The 26,991-nt window shown below is 40.8% G+C and overlaps 1 protein-coding gene across 7 annotated transcripts in view; it reads right to left on the bottom strand.

Moving 5' to 3' along the window:
* pdlim7 (PDZ and LIM domain 7) overlaps positions 1-24,270 on the bottom strand; it is a 42,052-nt gene extending 17,782 nt beyond the window's left edge. For 2 of the 7 annotated variants that reach the window (XM_058415402.1, XM_058415412.1), the window contains exons 1-4: positions 24,093-24,270; positions 20,458-20,556; positions 9,334-9,485; positions 2,558-2,585 (exon numbers count right to left, since the gene is read on the bottom strand). In XM_058415402.1, the coding sequence (XP_058271385.1) occupies positions 2,558-2,585; positions 9,334-9,485; positions 20,458-20,556; positions 24,093-24,122 (309 nt within the window). In that variant the 5' untranslated portion in view covers positions 24,123-24,270. Of the gene's footprint in view, positions 1-1,599; positions 1,794-2,557; positions 2,586-9,333; positions 9,486-20,457; positions 20,557-22,182; positions 22,398-24,092 lie in introns of those variants that run through there. The other 5 variants (XM_058415366.1, XM_058415374.1, XM_058415393.1 and 2 more) reach the window with 5 other exon arrangements.
* Between the last annotated feature and the right edge of the window lie 2,721 nt (positions 24,271-26,991).

Below are 26,991 nucleotides of genomic sequence, written 5' to 3'. Positions count from 1 at the left end.
AAAATAAATTGGTCACATGATGCAGAATTTCTGCATAATTTTTGTGTCCCCCAAAAAAGAAAAAAAATGTAAATAAAATAAAAAAAATTGGTCACATGATGCTAAATTTCGGCTTCACCCTTGTGTGCCACAAAAAAAGTAAATTAACTAAAAATAAATAAATAAATAAATAAATAAATAAATAAAACATTGGACTCCCCCCCCCAAAAAAAACAAAAACAATAAAGGAACAAACAAACAAACAAATAAATAAATAGGTCCCGTGATGCTAAATTTCTCCATCATCATTGTGTACAGCCTCGGTGTGCTGCAGCCTGACAACAATCGAAGTTCCTGTTTCCTCGTGAAAACTGAACTCATTTGTTTCTGTTTCTCCCATTAATGTTGTGAACTTCGCCGGAAAAACACATCCTTCCCTCACTGGCGTCTCTTTTCTCTCTGTTCATGAAACAGAAGAGCTTTCCAGGTTCCAAATCCCTCTGTATCGGTAAAGAAAAAACGACTTACAGCTTCACCCCCAAGTCTTACGCAATCCTGACACTGGAGGCTCCTTCCTTGAACCATTCAATAATAAACATGTCTTTAGAGAAAACCACACGATATCCACAACTACAATAATAAATTCACACGGACCGTGTTCCTCTGAATGCAACGTTGTGTATTTTTTTTACCCTCTCGCAAGAACGGGAGAGAGCGCAGTGGTGTAACACGTCTGCTTTTCCTTCCCAAAGCAGCTATTCTCGTCTTTCCAGCTGCAGCAGGTCCTGAATTCTGTAACCTGAATACGGGCAGTAACTTTCTCTCTCTCTCTCTCTCTCACACACACACACACTTGTCACTATGCTGATTAAAAAAATTACAAAAGACTTCAAATGACAATTTCTCAGGAACAAGAAAACAGGATTGTTGCTTTTCTGCTCAAATGAACACATTGCTTTGACACACACAAAAAAAAAATCAGTGTTAAAGCGTCTCATGGAAAGAGAGACTTCACTGTGGATCTCTGTCTGAGTAACTCGGCACCGCAGCAGCAGAAGCACTCCGTGAGCTCAGCGGATTTTAGGGGAGAGGCCGGGCTCTATAAACAGCACCAAGCCCCCTCTCTCTCTCTCACACACACACACGCCCACGCCCGCCCAACCCCTGAGCTCCTAGTGAAGCTCTGAGGAGTCCCTCTTGACCTGTTCCCTAAAGCTGAAGAATACAAGAATACACGGCCTCCTGTTCTGGCTCACTTGACCAGCAACATCTGTTGTTTTGAGTGTTTCGATTTTAAAAAAATTGCCGAAAAGGACAAGGACGAGTGAAGGTCCCAGTACAGGGAGGAAGGAAAACAGACTGACGAGAGGACGAGACGGCGTGCTGCTGTGCTGCTGTTCAGTTTGAGAGAGAGAGAGAGGCCAAGTCTGGACACCTGGACTGTGACAAATAATTAAATAAATAAATAAAAAGGGACAAGACTCTGTAACAAGGCAATCCTATCATCATCTTCATCACCACTTAGAACTTCAGGTTCTACTTTTCCACCAATTCCTACACCCTTACAACGAGGCCCGGGTTCCATTTCTGGGTAAATGACTTTCGCTGTGAATCACCTACCCGTTCTGTGAGGGAGGCATGCTGCCTGAAAGCGGCGTGCTGGCGTTATTCAGGCTGGTGTTAAGCTTGGGCGCGTACTCCACCGGTTTGATCACGGGCCTTGCGTTAGCGGAGGCGGAGAACGGGCGCGCCATCTTGTTTATGGTGGTGCTGGGCGTGAAGGAGTACTTAGGGGGTGGAGTAGGAAGCGATGTCTGAGGGGGCACACAGTGAACACACACATACACAAATATAACACCATGCAGCTTAAACCAGACGTGAATACACACATATTTACACACAAAATGGACGATCCCAGAATTTGCCCCGAATTATTTATTTGAGCCTGCACTGATCAGCAGGAGGCGTCCTTGCTCGTGATACTGCTCTAAATGGTACATGTTGAACGGTAAAAAAACCGAACCGTTATGCTAGGAAAGTAAATCTGTCAGCACCTATTCAGCCTGAGTGAGTGAGAGAGAGAGAGAGAGAGAGAGAGAGAGAGAGAGAGAGAGAGAGAGCTGTGAACACACCCTATTGTCTGAGTAATATTTCTTTTGGACGATAGCCAAATCGCACCCTTTGTGTGTTCTGCCACCTCGCACTCAGTGCTCGGGGTTTTTTTTGTGCATGTGCGAGAACGCATGCACCGCTTCAGAGTGGCCACAAGGTGTCACTGTTTCACACCAATCCATGGTTTATTGTCGTTAGGTGTGGGTTTTTTGTTTTGTTTTTTTCTCAGAAGACATCATCAGATCGGGGATTCTGGGATTGTGCTTTGAGTTCCATAGCAATTCAGGCACAAGAAGAAACTTCACAAACACAATGCAACACAACTGCAGCAATCAATCAATCAATCAATAAATAAATAAAGCAAGCTTCTCTACAATCATCCATGCAATGCATGTGTATTTGGTTGGGGGGCGGGGGGTGTTCATGTTAAGGCAAAACAAAACATGTGCAGAAACAGGAAGTTTACCTTCTGTCCACCGCTAGACGGGTACGCTCTGTAGAGGTAGAGAGAGAGAGAGAGAGAGAGAGGTTATTGCAATCGTACAACATGTTAGCGTTTCTATAGCAACAACCCATTTACTAATTTAGATGATTATTAGATCATCGATACAGGGCGAATTTTTCCCGAGAAACATTTAACATTTGGTAACAATAATTAAAGAAAGCTTTGTGTTTTAACCTCAAGAGAGAAATATCATATGGTAAAAATCAGAGACTCGAGTAAGAGTGATGTCTACTGAAGCAAATGCTTACAATTGTTCAATTTTTCGAGTTGTAAATGTACAATATGCGCATGATGTTATGTGAGAAATCTATTATTAGAATCATTGATGGGAAAGTAACAAGGTGACAGTTGTACCCGCGCTCCCTTACTGTACGCTCGAAGCTTCTGTCCGTGTTTAACATCAACAACATTCATTCAGTACAGCTGAGTAACCTGATCTGCTACTGGATGTCTCGATTGCTTCAGTTCCTTCAGGCGAGAGTTATAGAGTCACAAAGGAAGGTTTTTGTTGTGAGCATTTTGGTCAGCGGTCTCTACATATAAATATACACGCTTGATACTGGAGCAAATAAACAAACAGCAGTGGGATCTGCTCTCAGGAAGGCGATTATCAGACAGCGGCTGGAGATCAGATCCCAGAACGCAGGCCTGATTATACAAATCATTTCGCGCGTTAAAATTTCTGTCCATTCATATAATATTGCGTTTCCATTTCAACCTGGTGCATGAAGGCAGGTTGTTTGAAATGAAACGCTCCTTTTTTACAAACCTGGCAACCTCGGAGGAACGAACTTCGCAGAGGAAATTTCAATAATGGAAATGAGCTGGAGAGAAAGTCAGAGTTAAGTGCTGGTGTATAGAGTCTGCGCACACACACACACACACACACACACACACACACACACACACACACACACAGAGAGAGAGCTCTAGGTGAACTACTTCCGAGTTATAAAACCGGTTTTCAGAAGCTATTCCAAACATTTAAAGTGTCCTGGAGGTGCAAAAAATTAGTAATGCAGACCTGACAAGTCTTCAAGAAGAAATAATCAGTCGTCCTTGTAGGTGGTGAAAGTGCACAGGAAAGAAAAAAGAAAAGCAGTGCGTTTATTATCCGAATGCTAATGTTTTTTTTCAAGGGAACATTTCTCAATTTGACTTTCACATCATGAGACACGGAGGCAGTGATGACTTTTAGATGGAATATTCATTTTACATGTGATTGTGGTCAGCGGCCGTAGAACTGGGCAGAAACACAAACCGCAAAATCGTTAGAATGCCCAAATTAATATGCCAAGAGCTGTCATTATGGTCGAGTTACTAGAGAGGTCATGAAAAGCAAGTGGAACAGATCATCACAACACACTGCCTGATTAAAATCTGTATCTTTCTGTAGTTTTCCTTCCCACGGCCGTTTAAAGAAAGGGTAAGCTGCAAACGATATTCTAATGCGCGATTCTTTACGAGTCTGCATTTCCTGTGACTGCATTACTTCCTGTGAGGTCATCAGCAGCTCTCTGGAGCAGCCCGGCCTGTACCGAGTCCTGCAACATGGACGAGGTTATCTGGGCAGAGCACGGCTACAGGAAACAGGATGGGACAACAATGCGGAGTGAAGACATCTCAGTGGACCATAAAGCCATAAAAACACCAGATGTGAAGGAGGAGATGAAGTGAAGCGAGAGGGATTCTACAAATAGCTGCTTTCCTGGGACGCTTCTTAATCAAATGACCCCTTTATTCGATTAGAAGGAGTGACATTTTACTTGGTAGTGGATGCAAAGGAGTCTTTCTTTCTGATTCTGGCAGAACGCATAGCCACATACCTTGTGGTTTTACTCATCTTATACACATGATGCATATAATAATCGCTCAAGATAGTTTCTTAATCGAAGAATTTGCAAAATTAAGTCAGGGTCATGCTGGAAATCTGCATGTTCAGGTCAAGTCAATGAAGTAAGTAGGGTCCAGTGTTAGCAAGAAAGTAGAAATCTAGTTAGGAAATTTCTAAAGCTACCAAGTAAAATACAAAGTATACAAGTTAGTACTAAATAAATATTCCTCAGTAGGTACGAAGTTACCAGACAAGCAACTTCAACAAAGATGGAAAATTCCTAAATAAGTCCATAATGGAGTAAGAAACAAATCAAGTAAACAAGTAAGTGCTAAGCAAGATAATAAGCAAGTTACTAAGTAATAAGGTTTAACTAAGTGACTAAACAAGTTAGCTAGTCACCAAGTTTACAATATAAAGTAATAAGCAAAGTTACTAAGTTCCTAACCAAGACAGAAACTAGCTAGGAAAGTTCCTCAGTTAGTCTACAAGATACTAATTACTTAGGTTAGTAAGCAAATACATGTTACTACAGATTCTTAAGTCACTAATTTAATAAGTTTCTTAATAAAATTAGCAAGTAAACAAGCTATTAAACCGGCCAAGTAAAATAATAAGCAAGTTACTAATTATGAAGGTTTAAGGGACTTAAGTTCCTAAACAAGTTAGTTAGTAACAAATTTTGCTAAATAAAATAAGCAAGTTACTAAGTAAGTTCCTAACCAAGGTAGAAACTAGCTAGGAAAGTTCATAGTCCATAATAAAGTAAAATGCTAACCAAGTTACTAAGCAAATACATGTTACTACAGATACCCAAGTCACTAATTTACCAAGTTCCTTAATACGATTAAAAACAAGCTACTAAGTTAAATAATAAGCAAGTTACTAAGTAAGAAGGTTTCAAAAAACCTAAACAAGTAAGCTAGTATCAAAGTTTGCAAAATAAAAATAAAAAAAAGGTACTAAGAAAGTTCCAAATGAAGGTAGAAACTAGCTAAAAAAGTTCCTCAGTTAGTCCATAAGATACTAAATAATTAAGTTATTAAATTATTATGTAGTAATACATGTTACTACAGATACTTAAGTCATTAAAAAAAGTTCCTTAAAAAGATTAGCAAGTAAACAAGCTACTAAACTTTAAGTAAAATAATAAGCAAGTTTCCAAGTTAACAAGAAAGTATGAAATAAAATTTATCTAATTAAAAAAAGTAATTATGTAAAAATATTTCCAAGTACGGTACAAATTAAGCTACTTAGATTATTTAAAAAAAAATTAGTAACAAGTTACTACGTTTGTAAATTAAGATAAGCAAATTCCTAAATTAGAAACTAGCTATAAAAGTTCCTCAGTAAATGAGTATGCTACTAAGATACTAAGTACATTACTAGTATTAGTAGTAGGAGAAATACTACGTAAGAAATGTTATTAAGCATGGAAGTCACTAAAATAGTAATTAAGTTGCTTAGTGAGGAATTAGGAAAGGTCCGAGTATGTTTACAAGTAAATCATGAAGTAAGAAAAGTTTAAAATTCAATAAGTACATTTAGATAGAAAGTAAGTTACTAAATGAGTAAGTACATAACCAAGTAAAGTACAAGGTGATAAGTATGTACATTATTAAGATATTAATTAACAAATTAAATAAGTAACTAATTAAGAGAATTCCTGTGTCTGTTCCTAAGTTAGTAAATAAGATACTAAGCCAATAAGTAGGAAAGTTCCCATGTACAGTAAATTGCCCGAGTGATCGTTTTATTAGTTATTATTTTAGTAAAGTATCTAGCAAGTTACCAGGTAAGTATGTAAATGAGTAAGCTAATGAATGTTCATTAAAGCCCAGCTTTTTAAAGGCAATTCAACTTCAACTAATATCAAGTTATTTTGTGTCTTCTAGCAATCTAGCTAACTAAAATTCTTATAAACAGCACAAATTGTAATATAATCCAACTGTCTGAATAACAGACTCCACACTTCCTCTTTTTATAGAGTCATTTATAACAGGAGTAGGAAGTGTTATAAAATCTCACTGCTAAAATTAGAATTTCCTCCATTTGGGATCTTTTTGAGCTGCGTCTGTTCCGAGGTTGTTATAATTCCATGACGTTCAGACAGTAGAGTGAATAGTGTGTACTACGTTATTTGGGACGCAGCTCATCAGTCATATGACCTGAATTAACGTCAACAACCCGACCGTAAAAAGCACCTTTACTCCGAAGGTCACTTAAGGTTAAGATGAACAAAGCCCAGCTCCGCCGTACAGAAACCCAAACAAATCTCGACTCGTACAAAAGCTGGACGCGTGCAGCAACGCCCGAGCCTGCAGAGTTTATACAGTAGGCTTGTTTGAATCGAACTGAAAAGGACGTCTTCTTTTTTACTACAGAAACCCTCTCAGGTAACCACACAGACAAGTTCTGACTCACACTTTCAATTACGTCCTCTCACAGACAATGAACTTTGTAATTTCGCTGTGACCGGCTACAACAGATGACAAGCCGCTGCAACATGAGAGCGGAACACCGCAGGGCGAAGGGTTACGACTCCAATAAACTCTGGGTTTACGGAGTGGGCGGGGAGAGCGGACGAGTATAAACAGCCGAGAGGTGAGGATCGTGTGACGGGTTTAAAACGGACTCTCATTGAAAGCGTCAAGATGATCATGAGCTGAAATTAAAGTTTAGTGATCTGCTAAGCTATAAAAGAGAGCTAACTATTAAAAAAAACAAAAATTAATAAATCCATAAAATAAATAAATAATTTAATACATTTTTATGTCAAAAATATCAGAGTTTCAAAGACTCTGTGATACATATTATGTAAAGGTTTGGTAACAAACTGAGTCAAGATTTTTTCCAATTTGAATTAAAAAATTTTAAATTTCAACAATACTTAAATAAATAAATCCAAAAATTTTATACATTTTTGTCAAAAATATAAAAGATTTTCGAAGACTATGATATGCATTATATATAGGTTTGGTCAAACCTTGAGTCAAACATTGTTCTACTATTTGAATTAAAAAAATGTAAATTTCAACAAATAAGTAAACAAAATATAAATAAATAAAACCAAACCATTAAAATTTCATAAACTTGTATCTCAAAAATATCAAAGATTTTTAAAGGCTCTATGATGCACATTATTTGGAAACAAACTTTGAGTCAAACCTTCTTTTTTTTTTTTTTTACAATTTAATTTAAAAAAATGTAAAATTTCACCATATAAAATAAAACAAATAAATAAATAATATATATATATATATATAGCTTTAGTAGCAAATGTGGAGCCAATTAATTTAATAGAATTAATACAATAAAAAAAAATAATAATTCATAAATAATTTTGTCAAAAATATTAAAGATTTTTTAAGACTGTCACATTATATATAGGTTTGGTAACAAACAGTCCAACATTGTTCTAATATTTGAATTAAAAAAAATTAAATGTCACACAAAAATATTAAAATAACAAATAACAAATAAATAAATAAATAAATAAAAACCAAACCAAAAATTGTAAAACATTTTATGTCAAAAAATATCAAAGATTTTCCACAGACTTTTTGATAAATTATATTTAAGTTTGGTAAAAATTTAAAACTTTAATTTTCAGAGGCTGATTTATTGATTTTTTTTGTTAATCAATCCATTAATTAATTAATTTACTGATTAATTACTTAATTGCCCCAGATATCAAAATACCCATGACCTTTAAGAAAAAACAATAATGCATCAGAACGACCGTATAAACGTTATATAAAGATTTAAAAAAAAAAAAAAAAAAAAGTAAGCACTCTTAACCAAACAGATTCAAGAATTCAACAGCACTACACACCCTAGGTCATTTCCTGAGGTCTCTGGTGCTTTGAACTTCACATCCTTTTTACCCCCACAGCCACTTGGAGCCTCAGCTCTAGCATGAGCTTCGGTTTTGGAGTCCCCCCCCCAAAAAAAAAAAAAAATTGCCACGCCGTTCTGGGTGTGCCAGGTCACGACCGAGTCTGACATCAACAAAGCTCTGTGGGTTGCCACGACTCATTGCACTCACACTATCCCTCTCTAACCACTGCTCCGGGTTTAGTGAGTAATTCAGAAGACGGCCATTTTTCCTCTCATACCTAAAAAGGAGAAGAGTGCGGCTTGGCCCGTTAGGGAGGCTTTTCATCATGCGTGTTGTTGATACAACAGCGGAGGCCTAATGACAGAGCAGAGCTCTCGAGGATGCAGAGCAGAGGGAGATCTCTACTGTGTGTGTGTGTTTCTGAGAGAGAGAGAGAGAGAGTACACTGCTTCCATTACTCATACCCTAACCACTCAGGCCTTTAAGCTAAAAGAGCACGTTTCACACGATTTAAAACCTCACTCTCTTGTTCACCAGACTCTTGATTTGCCCTTAAAAAAAATAAAAAATAAAAAAATCACTCATATGACCCTCATATCATCAGATCATATCAGATTTGTATCCACAGCCAAGCGGGGTCAGCGCAGTAAAAGTTCACACCATCGAGCCCATCAGATAAAAAGTGAACGTGTTTGCATTAAAATCTCCACAGAACAGACAAAGGATGTGTGTCTCGGTGCGATCAGGCTTTTCATCTGAGAGGAATTTGGGCTGGAAAAACACTGATCATTTTCACCTGGAAGAAGGATTCAGGTTACGAGAACCTATTATTTTTTTAACAGGTTACACAACCTGGTGGTCAAAATGAAAAAGAGAAAAGGATGACGCAAAGATCCGGAAATCGCCCGTTTCAAAAAGTTGCTGTGTGACACAGAAGGGATTAGAACCTCAATTTTGACTCCTGAAATGTGTTTTGAAACAAGGAAGTGACGAGTGTCGCTTCAGCTGGTGTGCTGCTGTGTGTGTGTGTGTGTGTTTCAGGTGAGAATAGTTTGTGTGTACCTGTTGAGTGTCAAAGAGAGGGAGTCCACTGCTGCTCTGATCTTGTTTTGTGCCTCGACATGTGTCATCTCCTCAGCATTGGAGTCTCCAATAGACACCACGCTGTCTCCGACTCCAACTCCAGCCTGAGCTGCCTTTCCTCCGGGAGTCAGCTACACACACACACACACACACACACACACACACACACACACACACGCACAGAGAGAGAGAGAAAATAAAAAGAGATAGAGAGAGAATTAGCATGAGTCACATCACCAACAACCCATTTTTCATTAGCCCCTAAATAAGGTTTGGAAGAATTATTAACAGCAGAGGTTTGAATGTTTTATACCGCTCTTTAAGCTCTCTTACCCTCGAGTTCGCTTCCGCTTTCCAAAAACCGGCTCAACCGAGAAACCGGTTGCTGAACGAGCTGATCAAGTTGTTAGCCACGATTTTTTTTTAAACTAATATATTAAGGCACGAATCAGACGTCATGCATGGAAACGGCGACTGTGTGGTGCGCAGGACTGGACTGGAGCATGCAATTACATGGTTTAAAGCCGTAAATAAAACTCGACCCGTCGAAGGCCGTGATCAGACACGGCTGTCATTATGGTGTTGCCTCGAGTCGGAGAATCCTTGCATTTGATTACATGATTGGAAAAGCAGTCCTGCTGAAAAAACTCGGCTGGCACACATCTTCAAGATAAATCTTAATAAATCTTTTAAAGCAAAATGGGACTTTCAACTGTGTCCAAGACGATGGACCGTCTCCTGCATTTCCCACGATGCCATACGAGTGGTCATGTGCTCAGTGGGAATTAACCCTTAATTCATCTTCTCTGTCTGAAGAGAGTGATGCAGCGGTGCTTTAATCAATCCTTCAGCCTCTCACTGCATTCCTTCTTATCTACTCTCACAGAGTCTCTGAAAAATAGATTTGAATGATCTTACAGTTGTCCCTCGCTGTGTTTTCTTCTGTTTACCAAGAACACTAGATAAGACACGGCTTATCACCGGGTCATAATCACACCCTCGGGACCGAAAAGCGTGAACGGAAGGCTGACGAGGCAGGAATAAGGCCAAGTGGACAACAGTACAGAGACTTTCATAGCACATAATGTATAGGAAACGTAGACTGTACTTACGTGGATGGATGCTAGACACTGACTCACCGGTGTAGCGTTATTCTAGTGAACAAGACTGAGCAGAAACACCCTCATGGGAAAACAAAGACCTGAATAGTGGTCAATCTGGGTTAAGCGAAGCTCAGGGCACATACACAGAGGTTTCGCAGTGTTGCTGTGAGATCAGGGGGTGAAGACCTACACTTTGTGTGTAAATAAAGTGCTTGACTCTTGACGCTCTAACACTCACATCATGAATAAAGGCATTACAAAAATAGAGCTTGCATGGTTTGCCATTACTTTTACTCCATCGAGAATCATAATATATAGTAGCAGAGGGTAAACGTGAGATGTTGACGCCATCATCCATGACTTTTTATTAGGAGAAACAATGGAGTAAAAGTAATGGCACCCATGTAATCACAGTGTGTAGGAAAAAAGTAAAAGACTATTTAGTGCTGCTTTAACACAAGTGAAAACGAAGTAATTTGTTTTCTGGACATTCCACAAATGTTAAATATGAAAAGCACAAATGAAAAATACAGAGGAAAGAAAACAATGGTAACAGTGACTCGACACCCACTGATTAGTTTTCTACAACAGCACACCACTGAGATGTTTCATTTCATCCCAGTATTTTCATACTGATTCTATACTGCTGATTAAAGATTCAGTCTTGGTAAACAGACAAACCCTGCCAGCTCTAGTGGTTCCCCTGATTGGAAATCAATTAAACTTAAACAAATTAAAGTTTAATTAAATTAAACTCCAACAAATCTCGACATTGGATGTCCACAGAGTCCTTCGCTCCAGAGGTGAACATCTGGTTGGATTGGAGATGTTTCTTCAGATGACATGTTCACAAACCGAGCCAAAAGACCTTGTTAAAACCATGACTCGACATGACTAACACGAGTCTCCGGGCTGTTTTGAGGAAAACCTCGTTTCTTTTGTCGTCATCGATATTGTGATTATATTATGATTCATAATTTACGGTAACTGTGTACCGTCTCTTTAAGACTCAGAACATGGGAAGATTTGGAAGTTTTGTGTGTATTGTAGTAAACTCGTAGACTAAGTGTGAAGAATAAACAAACAATCAGCGATCACTGTACAGTTGAATTACTGTGAAACTCCTTGAACCAGGCCGTTGATTCCTATCTAGTCGTTGTCATGGATACGACGTTCATTCCCTCAGGAGTGCTTCTATCGTCACAGGCCGTGTGGTTTCATCAGGCGACGTGTGTTTGCTTGAGCACACCGCAGAACCTCAACACGACCTTCACCTCCTCGTGAAGCAGCGGTGAAATCCTTCGACATCTGTAGTGCACATGGTACACAAGGCCTCGCTTTCACCGTTCGGTCATTTCCTGTCCCGAATCCTTCCCCCGACACTCCACCCAGAGTTTAACAGCCTCAATCCTCTCAGCCCTCGGTCTGGACCTCCAACATGGTATAATCATTCATTTTCCCAGCACTCATTTAATCTTCTGTTTACAGAGCTTAGCTTAGACTTGTCTAAACGGGCAATAAACCTCTCTGCTCCATGCTGTTCTAGAAAATTAATCAACAACTGTTGAGTGGCCCGACCTGAAGACATCGTTCCTACCAGAACAGCACATCCTGAGGGGTTTTTACACCACAGCAGTATATTATATTATATTTATTATATATATATATATATATATATATATATATATATATATATATATATATATATATATATATATATATATATATATATATTTATTCTCTCAGTTGATCACAAGGAGTGCTCATGCATGGAAGTGGTGGGTTAAATGCTGGGATCTGATTGGTCAGAGTTTCAGGAAGTAGTTTAGCATTTCAACATGCTTCTACAGAAACTGCTAATATTCTGGAACTCAAATGGTGGATGTACCATTCTATCGAAAACTAATAATAATAAAAATATCTTTTAGTGTTTTTGTTTAGAGACATTTATTTAATACTTATGGATGGTGCTTTGCTGTGGTATGAGTGGAATAACACACTCCAGTTATGCAAAAATAATGCACTTCCTGGCAGTAGCGGCACTCCTCATGCGTACCCACCCCACATGTATTATTTCTCTACACCAGTACAGGCAGTCATGTTATTCATTTACGTTAGTCATGTATATACGGTGTATACAGGACTCAGCCTCCCTGTTTCCGAAAATCGGAATACCCGTAAAGGTAAAAAGAATTTAGTAAACAAGTATCTGGCTTCGAATGTGTGAAAAAAGGCAGGAAAAAAAAAGAGAAGATTGAGAAAATACAGCCCAAGGATGAGGTATAGACATAAATAAATAAATAATAAAAGAGCAAGCGGGAGTGCTTGAGAGATTTGGAGAAGCGGAGTAAATGAAACGTATAAAGGAGGACACCGAGGAGAGCGATGAGGCTCTGAGGGCCGTGCTGACGGACAGAAGCACCTGCGTCCTGGGCTCAGGTTCAGAGCAGCTGTTCCTCCGCTCAAAGCAGGACAGGAGTGAAGTGCTGAGCTCAGGCCTTTCATACGACACCGTAAACTCCTTCAGTACGGACAAAAAAAGTATGTCCTTTCACACGTAGAGATCGAACATGGACAGTTGGAAGAGATCTGTAGCATCGAAGGGGTATTAAAAGTGATGTGTGATTACGTCAACCTCTGATCAGCTGTAGAGCACCGTTTCACCTTCATTCTAAATCACGTTTCATTTTTATTTCTTCCACTGCCTTTTTCATTTGGGGGGTGGGGGGGTTTTGGAAGAAACCCTTGTGTCAAGATCCATAAATACCTACACCTCACTGAGCTCAGACCTCAACCCCCTTCACAAACCCTCGATTCAAAAAACCCGGCCGCAAATTCAGCTTGGTTCCTGATGTGGCTGGGAATCAGATCAGCGAGAAACGACTTTTTTTTTTTTTTTTTTTTATGAGAGAAAGCGCTTTGTTGAGCTGAGTGCTTGTCAAATTTATGTCTCTCGCAGATCATTAAGCGTGAGGAGTAATGCGGGCTCGGGGACGCTGAAGAGAACAGAGCCGTAAAGACATAATCGAGAATAAAATCCCACAGAGAGAGAGATGGGAAGACGTGCGAGAACGTTAAAAAAAAAAGGTGACATCATAATTGCGGCTCGGCTCGTGTTCAGACGCATCGTCTTGACGCGAACCAGACGTCGCAGCAGGATAAACTAGCGCTGAACATCTGTTGGAAATGTTGCATAAACATTTTTGTTTTTTTTTTACGAGTAACAGGCGTGTAGGTACAAAATCTTCTTCCCTCGCGCCATAAGTTGGGGAGGGGGGATGGGCGGAGCGACAGGCTCAGGCTCGGTGACGACCGACACAAGAGGCCAGTGTGTGCTGTCAGGAGTGGGGCTAAAAATGTCCGGAATGCTGGAAATTTCTAGCATGCTAGTCAAGGCAGACGGACGGCCCACGTAGAGCAGAGCTGAAGAAAACTGAAGAGCTAACTGTGGATGAATAAACACTGTTGTTGCAGGCATTAGTGCTAAGTCTAGTAAACTACGCTGACCTATTAGAGCTTTTGGTTGCAGTTGTAGAAAGGACATCATTTAGTGTCCAGCATCACCCAAATGAGGACGAGGTTCCGATCTAAGCCTGGTTCCTCTCAAGGTTTTTTCCTCAGGGAGTTTCTCCTCACCACAATCACCTCAGGCTTCTCATCAGGGATAAAATAGTAGTTTTTGTTTCTATACTTCTGTACAGCTGCTTTGAGACAACGTCCAGTGTAAAAAGCGCTATACAAATAAATTTATTCGAATTAGGACACAAAAGGGGAGGGGAAAAAAAAAGTTGACACATTACATCACCACATCACATCAACAGCCGTGTAGTGAACCAGGGCATCAAGTCAGTTCAGGATGGATCACACGTGAACCATGTGTGAACGGCGTCAGCGTCTGACTGACATCAGCTCCACCATGACGGCCTCGTCTTCCTGCACCGACTCATTAAAGAGTCACTCAGGAGGTGAAGACAGAGGAGGTGTAGTGAGTCTGTTCTGCTTCACTCCTCTAATCTAAAGGTATGCTCTGCTGACAGGGGAGTGGCAGGTACCACGATAGTGTGTGTGTGTGGCTTCCAAAAGACTTCTAAACGTATACGTGGTCTCTTAAACCAAAGCACCACAGATTTCTCTAGAACGTTGAGTGTTCACACATTTCGGTTTTTGAGGTTCCTCCAGGTCCAGGTGATCCTCTGCAAAATTGTTTAAATAAATAAATAAAAATATACATCACATGACCAGTCTCATGATTTCAGGTTGGTGGAAAAAGCGACCCGCTGGAAATTTCCCGAATTGCTGTCTCTGAAGTGAACAAAATATTACAGAAATTCCTCTGATCATTTATTATTATTATTATTAATCAATTCTTTTTCATAGTAGAGAAATTCAGGACTCTCTTAGACCAGGCATGAGATGGTAAGCGAGCACGTACAGACACGTTGGAGCTATTGCGCAACACCTGGCAACGTTACCAACAGAACGTCTGGTTGTCACTCGGACACGTGAGGTCGTCGAGAAAGAGAGAAAAAAAAAAAACAAGCAGACAAAGGGGTTGCTTGTCTTGTTTAACCTCGTGTCCATTGAGCTCAAGGAAGAGTAAAGTAAAAAAGGGTCATAAATCTGGTCGGAGAGCGTGACATGAGGAGGAAAAGGAACAAGAGAACACATGACTGACTTTAGATTTCGTTATCAACGTGTGCTGTGTTTGTCATTCGGGCCTTCTTTTTTTCTTCTTTCCCAGAAACCCTTGCGAGGATTTCCAATGAAATTTGTGCAAACATGGATTAAAAGATTGAGGAAAAACAAAAGTCTTGTTCGAACAAGCTGAAGTTTCAGATACTGAGTTGTGAAAGCTTTACGAGAGCTTCAGAGCCGCGTTACTCGCGCTATGGACACCAGTGACACCATCGTCTAGGTTTGAGAAAGGTTGTCTTCACATGTGGGCCCAGTGCTCGAGTCTAGAACCCAAGACCGAGTCTGGACTCATGATCACAGGTGGGCAGTGGTGGCTCAAGTGGCTAAGGCTCTGGGATGTTGATTGGAGGATCAGGGTTCAAGCCCCAGCACCACCAATCTCTACTGTTGGGTAATTGAGCAAGGCCCTTAACCCTCTCTGCTCCAGGGGTGCTGTATCATAGCTGCCCCTGCGCTCTGACCCCAACGTCCTCAGCTGGGAGATGCGAAGAAAAGAATTCCACTGTGCTGCAATGTATGTGTGGTGATAAAGGCTTTATGCCCTCAGTTTATTAAGCAGAAGAACTCCTTCCTTGACAGATTTGTGTGCAGGTTTTGTTGGATGTCATCATGCACCGATAAACCAGGAGCTGATCTCGTATGCAGGCAGAAACGAGACGTGTTAAAACGGGAAGTTGAAGCTGGACATGTTTTATAAAAATGTGAATAGGATTGTAGCGTGGTTCTTTTGCAGTGAAGTGAAGACCGCTGAGGATCAGATATCTCTGGACCGGCTCCCGGGCTCAAACACAGGGTTCACACATCACAAGAGATCAGACGTCGCTGAGTCTAGTGGGAAAAAAAATTTCCCTCTTGGAAGGTTTTTCTAATTGTTGCTGTTAAACGTGGCTTGATTTTATGCAGAAATCGACACACTGATCAGCCATTAACATTATGAGCAGTGAGAGGTGAAGTGAATAAGACTGATTATCTCCTCATCATGGCACCTGTTAGTGGGTGGGATATATTAGGCAGCAAATCAACATTTTGTCCTCAAAGTTGGTGTTAGAAGCAGGAAAAATGGACAAGCGTAAGGATTTGAGCGAGTTTGGCGAAGGGACGAATTGAGATGGCTAGACCACTGGATCAGATCATCTCCAAAACTGGTCAGTATCTATCAAAAGTGGCCCAAGGAAGGAACAGTGGTGACCCGGCGACAGGGTCATGGACGACCAAGGCTCATAGATGCACGTGCGGAGCGAAGGCTGGCCCGTGTGATCCGATCCAACAGACGAGCTACCGTTGCTCAAATTGCTGAAGTTAACGCTGGTTCTGATAGAAAGGTGTCAGAATACACAGTACATGACGGCTGTTATTAGGCAGGTGGTCATAATTTTATGCCTGATCTGTTTAAGTAATAACTTTCTATGAGACCTGTACAGCTGAAGGAGAGTTGTGATGTCATACTGAGAAAATCTGTGTACTTTTTTAGAAAAACTGATTTGCCAGCATACAGAATGAGAAAAAGGTTTTTTTTAACCGAGTAAACGATACGGCACGCTTCACTTCCTGAGAGACGGAAAGTGTGTCATGTTCAATCTGGAGCTTCGGAGGCAGCAACAAGCCAAGACTCGATGACCTTAAGCAGAGGACGAGGCATCGAACGAGAAACCAAACAAACCTTCAGCATATCCATGTGAGGCGAGAGAGAGAGCGAGAGAGAGCAAGAGAGAGGGACTCTGAGCCTTCTTTTATGGGTTTGATATCAAGCAGTGACATGTTTGAGAAGGAATGCGAGTGTTGAAATGGCTCTCTCCGAGCTGGAAGCATACGGTTCTCGTTATTTCTCTCATCGCATTTCCTTTTCAGGATTTGTTTGATGCTTTTTCTGATTGCTGTTCAGCATGAACAAAGTGCCTCAAAGCCACAGGAGTACATTCAGAGCTCCATTTCTATTAGCATGAGGGGTTTCCGGGTGGGGTGGGGGGTGTTGGGTCTGGGGATGGGACATGGAGGGGGGGGGGGGATTTAGGGGGTGGCTAACGTCAGTCTGTATTGACGTGTACGGCTTTTAAGGAACAAATCATGCAGATGTTGCGCCGTAGGGGAACATCTGTCCGTATCTACCTCACATGTCGCCGTTAAATAAACTCCGAACGTCCATTTGTCAATACTTGTGTAACACAATCCCACTGTTTGGTTTCAGCTCTGTAAATATTCACATCTGGATCCAGATGGCAAGTGGGTGTGGCCTAAACCTAGAAGATTCCTACCACTCTGCTTCCTTTACAGACAGTCAGAAGTATAGAGACAGAAATATAAACAGTGTAGCTTGATTAGACTTTGTCTACGTTTTTTTTCTTCTTCTTTATATCAGACGGGTTACTTTGCGTCTATGTTTTTTTTCTTCTTTAGATCAGACTGTTACTTTGCGTCTATGTTTTTTTTCTTCTTTAGATCAGACTGTTACTTTGCGTCTGTTTTTTCTTCTTTAGATCAGACTTACTTTGCGTCTGTTTTTTTTTCTTCTTTAGATCAGACTGTTATTTTGCGTCTGTTTTTTTTTCTTCTTTAGATCAGACTGTTACTTTGCGTCTGTTTTTTCTTCTTCTTTAGATCAGACCGTTACTTTGCGTCTGTTTTTTTTCTTCTTTAGATCAGACCGTTACTTTGCGTCTGTTTTTTTTCTTCTTTAGATCAGACCGTTACTTTGCATCTACGTTTTTTTTTTTTTATCAGACTTACTTTGCGTCTACTTTTTTTTTTTTTTTTTTTTAAATATCAGACTGTTACTTTGCATCTAGGTTTTTTTTTCTTGAGATCAGACCGTTACTTTGCATCTAGGTTTTTTTTTCTTGAGATCAGACCGTTACTTTGCATCTAGGTTTTTTTTCTTTAAATCAGACCGTTACTTTGCATCTAGGTTTTTTTTTCTTGAGATCAGACCGTTACTTTGCATCTAGGTTTTTTTTTCTTTAGATCAGACCGTTACTTTGCATCTAGGTTTTTTTTTCTTTAGATCAGACCGTTACTTTGCATCTAGGTTTTTTTTTCTTTAGATCAGACCGTTACTTTGCATCTACGTTTTTTTTTTTTTTTATCAGACTTACTTTGCGTCTACTTTTTTTTTTTTTTTTAAATATCAGACCGTTACTTTGCATCTAGGTTTTTTTTTCTTGAGATCAGACCGTTACTTTGCATCTAGGTTTTTTTTTCTTTAGATCAGACCGTTACTTTGCATCTACGTTTTTTTTTTTTTTTATCAGACTTACTTTGCGTCTACTTTTTTTTTTTTTTTTTTTTTTTAAATATCAGACTGTTACTTTGCATCTAGGTTTTTTTTTCTTTAGATCAGACCGTTACTTTGCATCTACGTTTTTTTTCTTTAAATCAGACCGTTACTTTGCATCTAGGTTTTTTTTTCTTTAGATCAGACCGTTACTTTGCGTCTGTTTTTTTTTTCTTTAGATCAGACCGTTACTTTGCGTCTGTTTTTTTTTTCTTTAGATCAGACCGTTACTTTGCAACTAGGTTTTTTTTTTCTTTAGATCAGACCGTTACTTTGCATCTAGGTTTTTTTTTCTTGAGATCAGACCGTTACTTTGCATCTAGGTTTTTTTTTCTTGAGATCAGACCGTTACTTTGCATCTAGGTTTTTTTTCTTTAAATCAGACCGTTACTTTGCATCTAGGTTTTTTTTTCTTGAGATCAGACCGTTACTTTGCATCTAGGTTTTTTTTTCTTTAGATCAGACCGTTACTTTGCATCTAGGTTTTTTTTTCTTTAGATCAGACCGTTACTTTGCATCTAGGTTTTTTTTTCTTTAGATCAGACCGTTACTTTGCATCTACGTTTTTTTTTTTTTTTATCAGACTTACTTTGCGTCTACTTTTTTTTTTTTTTTTAAATATCAGACCGTTACTTTGCATCTAGGTTTTTTTTTCTTGAGATCAGACCGTTACTTTGCATCTAGGTTTTTTTTTCTTTAGATCAGACCGTTACTTTGCATCTAGGTTTTTTTTTTTTTTTATCAGACTTACTTTGCGTCTACTTTTTTTTTTTTTTTTAAATATCAGACCGTTACTTTGCATCTAGGTTTTTTTTTCTTTAGATCAGACCGTTACTTTGCATCTAGGTTTTTTTTTCTTTAGATCAGACCGTTACTTTGCATCTACGTTTTTTTTTTTTTTATCAGACTTACTTTGCGTCTACTTTTTTTTTTTTTTTTTTTTTTTTAAATATCAGACTGTTACTTTGCATCTAGGTTTTTTTTTCTTTAGATCAGACCGTTACTTTGCATCTACGTTTTTTTTCTTTAAATCAGACCGTTACTTTGCATCTAGGTTTTTTTTTCTTTAGATCAGACCGTTACTTTGCGTCTGTTTTTTTTTTCTTTAGATCAGACCGTTACTTTGCGTCTGTTTTTTTTTTTCTTTAGATCAGACCGTTACTTTGCAACTAGGTTTTTTTTTTCTTTAGATCAGACCGTTACTTTGCATCTAGGTTTTTTTTTCTTGAGATCAGACCGTTACTTTGCATCTAGGTTTTTTTTTCTTGAGATCAGACCGTTACTTTGCATCTAGGTTTTTTTTCTTTAAATCAGACCGTTACTTTGCATCTAGGTTTTTTTTTCTTGAGATCAGACCGTTACTTTGCATCTAGGTTTTTTTTTCTTTAGATCAGACCGTTACTTTGCATCTAGGTTTTTTTTCTTTAAATCAGACCGTTACTTTGCATCTAGGTTTTTTTTTCTTGAGATCAGACCGTTACTTTGCATCTAGGTTTTTTTTTCTTTAGATCAGACCGTTACTTTGCGTCTGTTTTTTTTTTCTTTAGATCAGACCGTTACTTTGCGTCTGTTTTTTTTTTTCTTTAGATCAGACCGTTACTTTGCATCTACGTTTTTTTTTTTTTTTTTTATCAGACTTACTTTGCGTCTACTTTTTTTTTTTTTTTTTAAATATCAGACTGTTACTTTGCATCTAGTTTTTTTTTCTTTATATCAGACTGTTACTTTCATTTGAAAGGAGGATTTCTCAAAACTGTCTCAATCTCAGAGACGCTCAAAAGATAAAAGTGAATCTGAAACTGAACTACCTACTTATCCTTTTCGGCTGTGTTCAAATAACATTTATTCACCGAGCGATAAAGAGAAGATGGAGTGGAAACTATTTTTTTGGGAAAAGTGCCGAGTGTGCGTTTTCCAGCCTTCCTCCCAGTGACGTCTTTAGAACAAAAAAATTCCACCGATTAGTCGTTGGGAGTCAAGCAGTTTGTGTGTGGTGGGGGGAAGGGGGGGGGGGGTTGCAAGATGGATTAAACTCACCCTGGACACTGTGAGAGGCATGCTGAAATCCTTCCCTCCCTGGAGTCGGAAACCCCACGGCGCCGGCCCGCTGAGCGTCACGCTGTAAACGTTCATGGCCTGTGTGGATGAGAGAGAGAGAGAGAGAGAGAGAGAGAGAGAGAGAGATGAGAAATGAGTGGAGAGAGATAGAAGATGGCCTTCTTTCATCACGCTGCAATAACCGCCAAAAAGAGGGATTGAAAAGAAAACACAGAGGAGTCGATGTCTCAAACAGTCTGCTATTGATGAACGCGTTTTCTTTTTACTTTTATTGTTATTATTATTCACGAGTTTTGTAGACAAACCAAAAGCGAATATTTGCAGTAACTTCAGGAGCCAATTTCCCATAAAAAGCATGAGCTGTCTAATCTTAAACTAATACTCTAACATGTATTACATACATTAAAATATAACATCTGTCTGTCTCTCTCTCTGGCTGTCTGTTTCACTGTCTGTCTCTCTGTCTGGGTCTCGCTCTGGCCGTGTCTCTGCCGGTCTGACTGTCTCTGTCTGACTGTCTCTGTCTGACTGTCTCTGTCTGACTGTCTCTGTCTGACTGTCTCTGTCTGACTCGGGTTGTCTGCCTGTGTCTGTTAGTCACTCTCTGTCTGACTCTGTCTGTCTGTCTGTCTATCTATCTATCTGTCTTTCTTTCTCTGTCTCCATCTCCGTCTGTCTGTCTGTGTCTGTCTGTTTGCGTCTCTGTCTGTCTGTCCGTCTGTCTGTCTTCCTCCATCTTTGGCTGCTCATGATGTAGCCCGTTTGTTGCATCACGTTCCGAGAAGGAATCTGACGTCAGTGAAATTAGCCGCTGGTGTTCAGTTACACTATAGAATCAGGTTCAGCCTGATTTAAAGGTTTAAAGAACGAAAAAGCAAATCAAACCAGAGCTGCAAAATGAACCGTCATGCACTCATTCATCAGAATAACCACCGCACACAAAACCTGCTGATTGCTTTCATAAGCATTTTTTCCTCCTCCATCATCATCCTGCTTCACTCATCATGCACCGTATTACGCTAACACTTGCTAACATGTTCGCTCTGAATTCGGTGCTCGTAACACTCTCGAAAAGTTTTCTCCCGTTATTTAAAGCGACGATATGCCTGCTTTGGGACGCGGGCCAGCTTATTTTGAGCGCATCATAAAAGCTACAGATGTCGTTACACTTTCGGAAAAAGCTTCGGAACTGGACTGGTCAGAACAGTTCAGAACTACAAACTCGCGATATTATGACATCACAAACTCAGGGAGTGTCTTGAACCTGCAGTATATAGATAAACTCCACAGATCCATTTAGCACGGGTTATTTTTAACATTAGGAGTATTGGTCAAACGTTTCAAGGTTTTATTGGTGCGTTAGAGAGGGGTTTGTCCCCACCAAAAAAAAAAAAAAAAAGATCCTTAATGTTCCACATGTTAGGTCCAAGTAAATATTAGGCATGTGTCTATAAGGCATGGTTTAGGAGCTATCAGCTCAAGAAGCACCGACTATAAGAAGTTCTGAAGTATCCGAACTACGATTCACAGAAGAGTCCACGATGCAACGATCCGGATCAAAACACAAGTTCTACAGACAGAACACCAAGATTCCTGCATAGCACTTGCTCTCTGCATAGAATGGACTATTATAGCAGGAGACCCTTCTCTCCCTCCCATGCGTCCTATCTACTCCACTCCGCTGACTCGGCAGCATGAACGTACCTCACAGAAAGGGCCGAATCAGCCACTGGAAAGCCGGGGAAAATACGAGGAAGGCTGGTTTCTGGAAACGAGTGCGACCCTCCGACTCTTCGGCCGTGTGTCGGGGGTGAGGCTTTACGTCTCGTCCCCTCTCCACGGGCTATATAAGGAATGTAAAACTACACCAAACTATTTCAGCCCAACACCCACATGAGTCACGCAGAGAGAGAGAGAGAGAGAGAGAGAGAGAGAGAGAGAGAGAGAGAGAGAGAGAGAGAGAGAGAGAGCTCAACTCGCACACATTTTCTGGCTCTGGCGAGAAGGTTTAAACCAGACAGACGTCCAAAAAGACAAGCAGGCGGAGAAGGAGGAGGAGGAGGAAAGGGTTGAGGGAACATTCCACCAAGTGAGAGTTACAAGGCGTTTTACATCACCGTCAAAGACGACGAAGAAGAAAAGAGAGACGTGCTGAGAACTATTACCGGCCAGTGATGAGCCGAACATTAAACTATTAAAACACACTGATTCCAAAAGGGGGTTTTAATGAGCATGGAAAAACAAAAGACTCCTCCTGGAATGAAGTCAAAGTAAAAACCACTGGCTTTAAAGCACAGTTTCTTCTTCTTTTTCTTTCCATTACAGCTTTCAACTTTGACTTTTGATTCTATTAAAAGTGAGCCTAACCTCATCATGCACAAGAGTACTCGAGATACAGAAACCAAACCAAACCACCGAGCTACAGCCAGCATATAAACCACGACTACTTCTGAAAAGTACGACAAAAGCAACTCTTCTTGTTACCCGTGTACCTGGCACATGCGAGGTGTCGGGATTACAAATACGTGATTGGGCAGTGACTCATCAGGGCAGCACACTGTTAGGAAAACGGTCATGATGAATTGTTGTTAAAGTTAGCGTGAAAACGAAACCAGACGACACTTTTATATAGAGAAAGCTTTCGGGTGACGCCAGTGTCCGACAAATCACTGATGACTACTGATCCCAAGGACCAATCAACTAATCACGCCTCACTAGGAATCACTTTCGAGTCACCATCCATCCATTTTCTATACCCGCTTTATTCCGAATTAGGGTCTTGGGGATCTGCTGGAGCTTGGGCGAAGGGCACACAGGGTAACACCCTGGACAGGTCACGATCATGTACATTAGAATCACCAATGTACATGTTTTGGACTGTGGGAGGAAACCGGAGTAAACCCACACAGGCACGGGGAGAACATGCAAACTCCACACAGCCTGTTTGAACCCGGGATTCGAACCCAGGGACCTCCTTGCTGTGAGGCTAACCACTAAGCCACCCTGCTGCTCCACTTTCACCGATCTGATCAGAATTCCTGCAAGAAAAGATGCACAAACAGACCGAGGAGGCGCCACGAGCCCGGTTCTTTCAACAATCCGTTAATCATGTCACGTGATGTGATATGCAAATGAGCGTGACGACTCAAAAGCACATGCAGAGCTGACTTGTGACGTCACTGCCGACCTCCAGCAACTTTCTAAGCAAATATCTGGCAACACTGGAAAAGTATAATGGAGTATAATAATAGGTTTTTGGGGGGTTTCTGTGTCAGGAAGACATTATAGTTTATTGTGTCACGATTCTTCTGATGTTGTAATATCGTTAAGACTGTAGAAGTTTGCGTAGACAAATGAATGAAAGTAGTAGCCAACGTTAGAGGAAACTAAACTCTAAAACTCACGTAAAAAGCTGAAGAAAGTTCTAGACTATTTTTTACACGACTAAAAAACACAAGTTATCTCAGAGAAAAATGAACTTTGCCCCAAGTACCGAATCCTGTCGGAGATTTTCGAGCAAAAAAAAAGAAAAACAGCATCAGTTTACAAACTCGACCGTTCCGTCTCTCGGCTGAAAACGCGCTGAAAATAAGTTTAAAAAGCTGTAGAGTTACCTCCTGTGTTTCTTTAGTGTCCCCGGACATCGTAAAATAGCGTTTATTTCTCGTCAACACAACTGGAAACCGTGCAAACTTTCTGTTAGCTCTGCTCTCCTCGTGCCGTAAGCTCGCCTCCTCGCGCAGCTGCCTGCAAGCGGCTCGCGCGCTCCCTCCTGGATTTTTAGCCGGATTCGAGGAGACGCGTCACAGGTCACGTGGCCAGTGATGCACGCACCTTGACAGGGGGAGAGAGGAAAAATGGGCGCGTCTCAAATCGCAGGAATGTTCTCTCTGAGTGAACTGACGAGCAAAGGTCTGGGGTTTTATAAAAGGTGTGAGGTGAAGGGGTCCGACATTGCTTTGCAAATGGACTGTGACGTGTGGCGTGGTCATGCCTATTACAGCAGAGTGGGCAGGTTTTAGACCTTCTCGGGGTCGGGGTCAGTCAGTCAGAGAGAGAGAGAGAGAGGGAGAGAGAGAGACAGAGAGAGAGAGAGAGAAAGAAAGAAAGAAAGAAAGAAAGAAAGAAAGAAAGAAAGAAAATGATAATCTGAATTTGGGTTTTTTTTGGTATTTTTCGTTTTCATTTCAAGATTATTATTATTATCAATAATAATAATAATAATAATAATATTTATTATAATTTATTATTATTATATTTTTATATAATATATATATTATTATATTATATTATTATTATTATTACTATTGTATATTTAATATTTGAATTTATTATTATTAGACTGCTTCAGGGACACAGACTGGGATGTACTGCAGGGGCCGCGCAGTGAAAACATTGAGGATGTTGTTGACTGCACTACTGACTACATCAACTTCTGTATGGACGTTGTTGTTCCAGTAAGAACTGTACGCTGCTATGCAAACAACAAGCCCTGGATCACAAGTGACATCAAGGGACTTCTGAACCAGAAGAAGAGGGCCTTTAAGGATGGTGATCAGCAGGAGCTTAAGCGTGTGCAGAAGGAACTAAAAATCCAGCTCAGGGAGGCGAAGGAGCAGTACAGAAGAAAGCTGGAGCAGAGGTTGCAAAACAACAGCATGAAGGAAGTGTGGAGAGGGATGAAGACAATAACCGGATGCAGCTCGAAGCAGGGTAACACCATTGAAGGAGGTGTGGGAATGGCGAACCAGCTAAACAACTTCTTCAACAGGTTTGACGACCCCAACTCATTCACACGTCAGTACACTGCACCCCCCACCCCCACTTCTGCTCTCAATCTACCCACTGAGAACAACTATGGCACAGAGGAGGAGAACAATCATCCACCCATGATCACAGCAGCCCAGGTGTGTGGAGAGCTGAGGAGGCTCCGTCCCAGTAAAGCTGCAGGCCCAGATGGAGTATCTCCACAACTACTGAAGGCCTGCGCAATGGAGCTCGGAGACCCTTTGCAGCGCATCTTTAACCTGAGCCTGGAGCAGGAGAGGGTACCTCAGCAGTGGAAAACATCCTGCATCATCCCAGTCCCAAAGAAACCACGCCCTGGAGAGCTGAATGACTTCAGGCCAGTCGCCCTGACGTCTCACATAACGAAGACCATGGAGCTACACCACATTAGGCCACAGGTCTGCCACGCCCTCGACCCTCTACAGTTTGCATACCAGGAGAAGGTGGGAGTGGAAGATGCCATTACTTACATGCTACACAGATCCCTATCTCACCGGGACAGCAGCAGCGGGGCTGTGAGAATAACATTTTTGGACTTCTCCAGTGTATTCAGCACCATCCAGCCGCTGCTCCTCAGACACAAACTAACAGAGATGGGAGTAAGCTCACACCTGATAGCATGGATCACAGACTACCTGACAGACAGACCTCAGTACGTGAGACCGGGGGATTGCAGGTCTAACACTGTGGTCAGCAGTATTGGGGCACCACAAGGGACTGTTCTCTCTCCAGTCCTGTTCACCATCTACACCTCGGACTTTCAGTATAGCTCAGAGCTCTGCCACGTGCAAAAGTTTGAGGACGATACTGCTATCGTTGGCTGTATCAGGAAGGGACAGGAGGAAGAGGACAGACAACTGATACAGGACTTCGTTGCATGGTGTGATGTTAACCATCTGCACCTCAACACTACAAAGACCAGGGAGATGGTGGTGGACTTTAGGAGGCCCAGGCCTCAACCTGAGCCTGTTACTATCAACGGGGACTGTGTAGAGTTTGTCAAGACCTTGGAGTACAGCTGGATGAAAGAATGGACTGGACTGCCAACACAGACGCTCTGTGTAGGAAAGGACAGAGCCGGCTGTACTTCCTAAGAAGGCTGGCTTCCTTTAACATCTGCAAAAAGCTACTGCAGATGTTCTATCAGACTGTTGTCTCGAGTGCCCTCTTCGATACGTCTGGACAAGCTGGTAAGGAAGGCGGGCTCGATTGTAGGCTCAGAACTGGAAAGCCTGACATCAGTGGCAGAGAGGAGGGCACTGAGCAGGCTCCTGTCCATCATGGACAATCCACTGCATCCACTGTACAACATCATCTCCAGACAGAGAAGTTGCTTCAGTGACAGGTTGCTGTCACTGCCCTGCTCCACTGACAGACGGCAGTGACGTTCCTCCCCCATGCTATCCGACTTAATTCCACACGGGGTGGATTTAATTCCACACGGGGTGGGAGAAGTTAGTGCTGACACGACTCTTCTATCTGTACCGGACTGTTCAATAAACCACACACTACACACAATACACTCTGGTTTATACAATAAACTCTATATAAATATACTCTATTTAAACTCTCTCAATAAACTGAGATTTGCACAGGACTCATAAACACACAGTTTTTGCACATAACAGTTTTTGCACATCGACTGGGTCTGTAACTTTAAACACTTGTTTTTGCACATTACTTATTTTGTTTTTTCATTTCATTCTCCATATTTATTCCTAAGTC

Source organism: Hemibagrus wyckioides, linkage group LG02 (genome assembly GCF_019097595.1).
Source record: "Hemibagrus wyckioides isolate EC202008001 linkage group LG02, SWU_Hwy_1.0, whole genome shotgun sequence".
Taxonomy (NCBI): domain Eukaryota; kingdom Metazoa; phylum Chordata; class Actinopteri; order Siluriformes; family Bagridae; genus Hemibagrus; species Hemibagrus wyckioides.
Note: the sequence above shows the minus strand (reverse complement) of the source record. Positions and strands in the feature narration are given on the sequence as shown.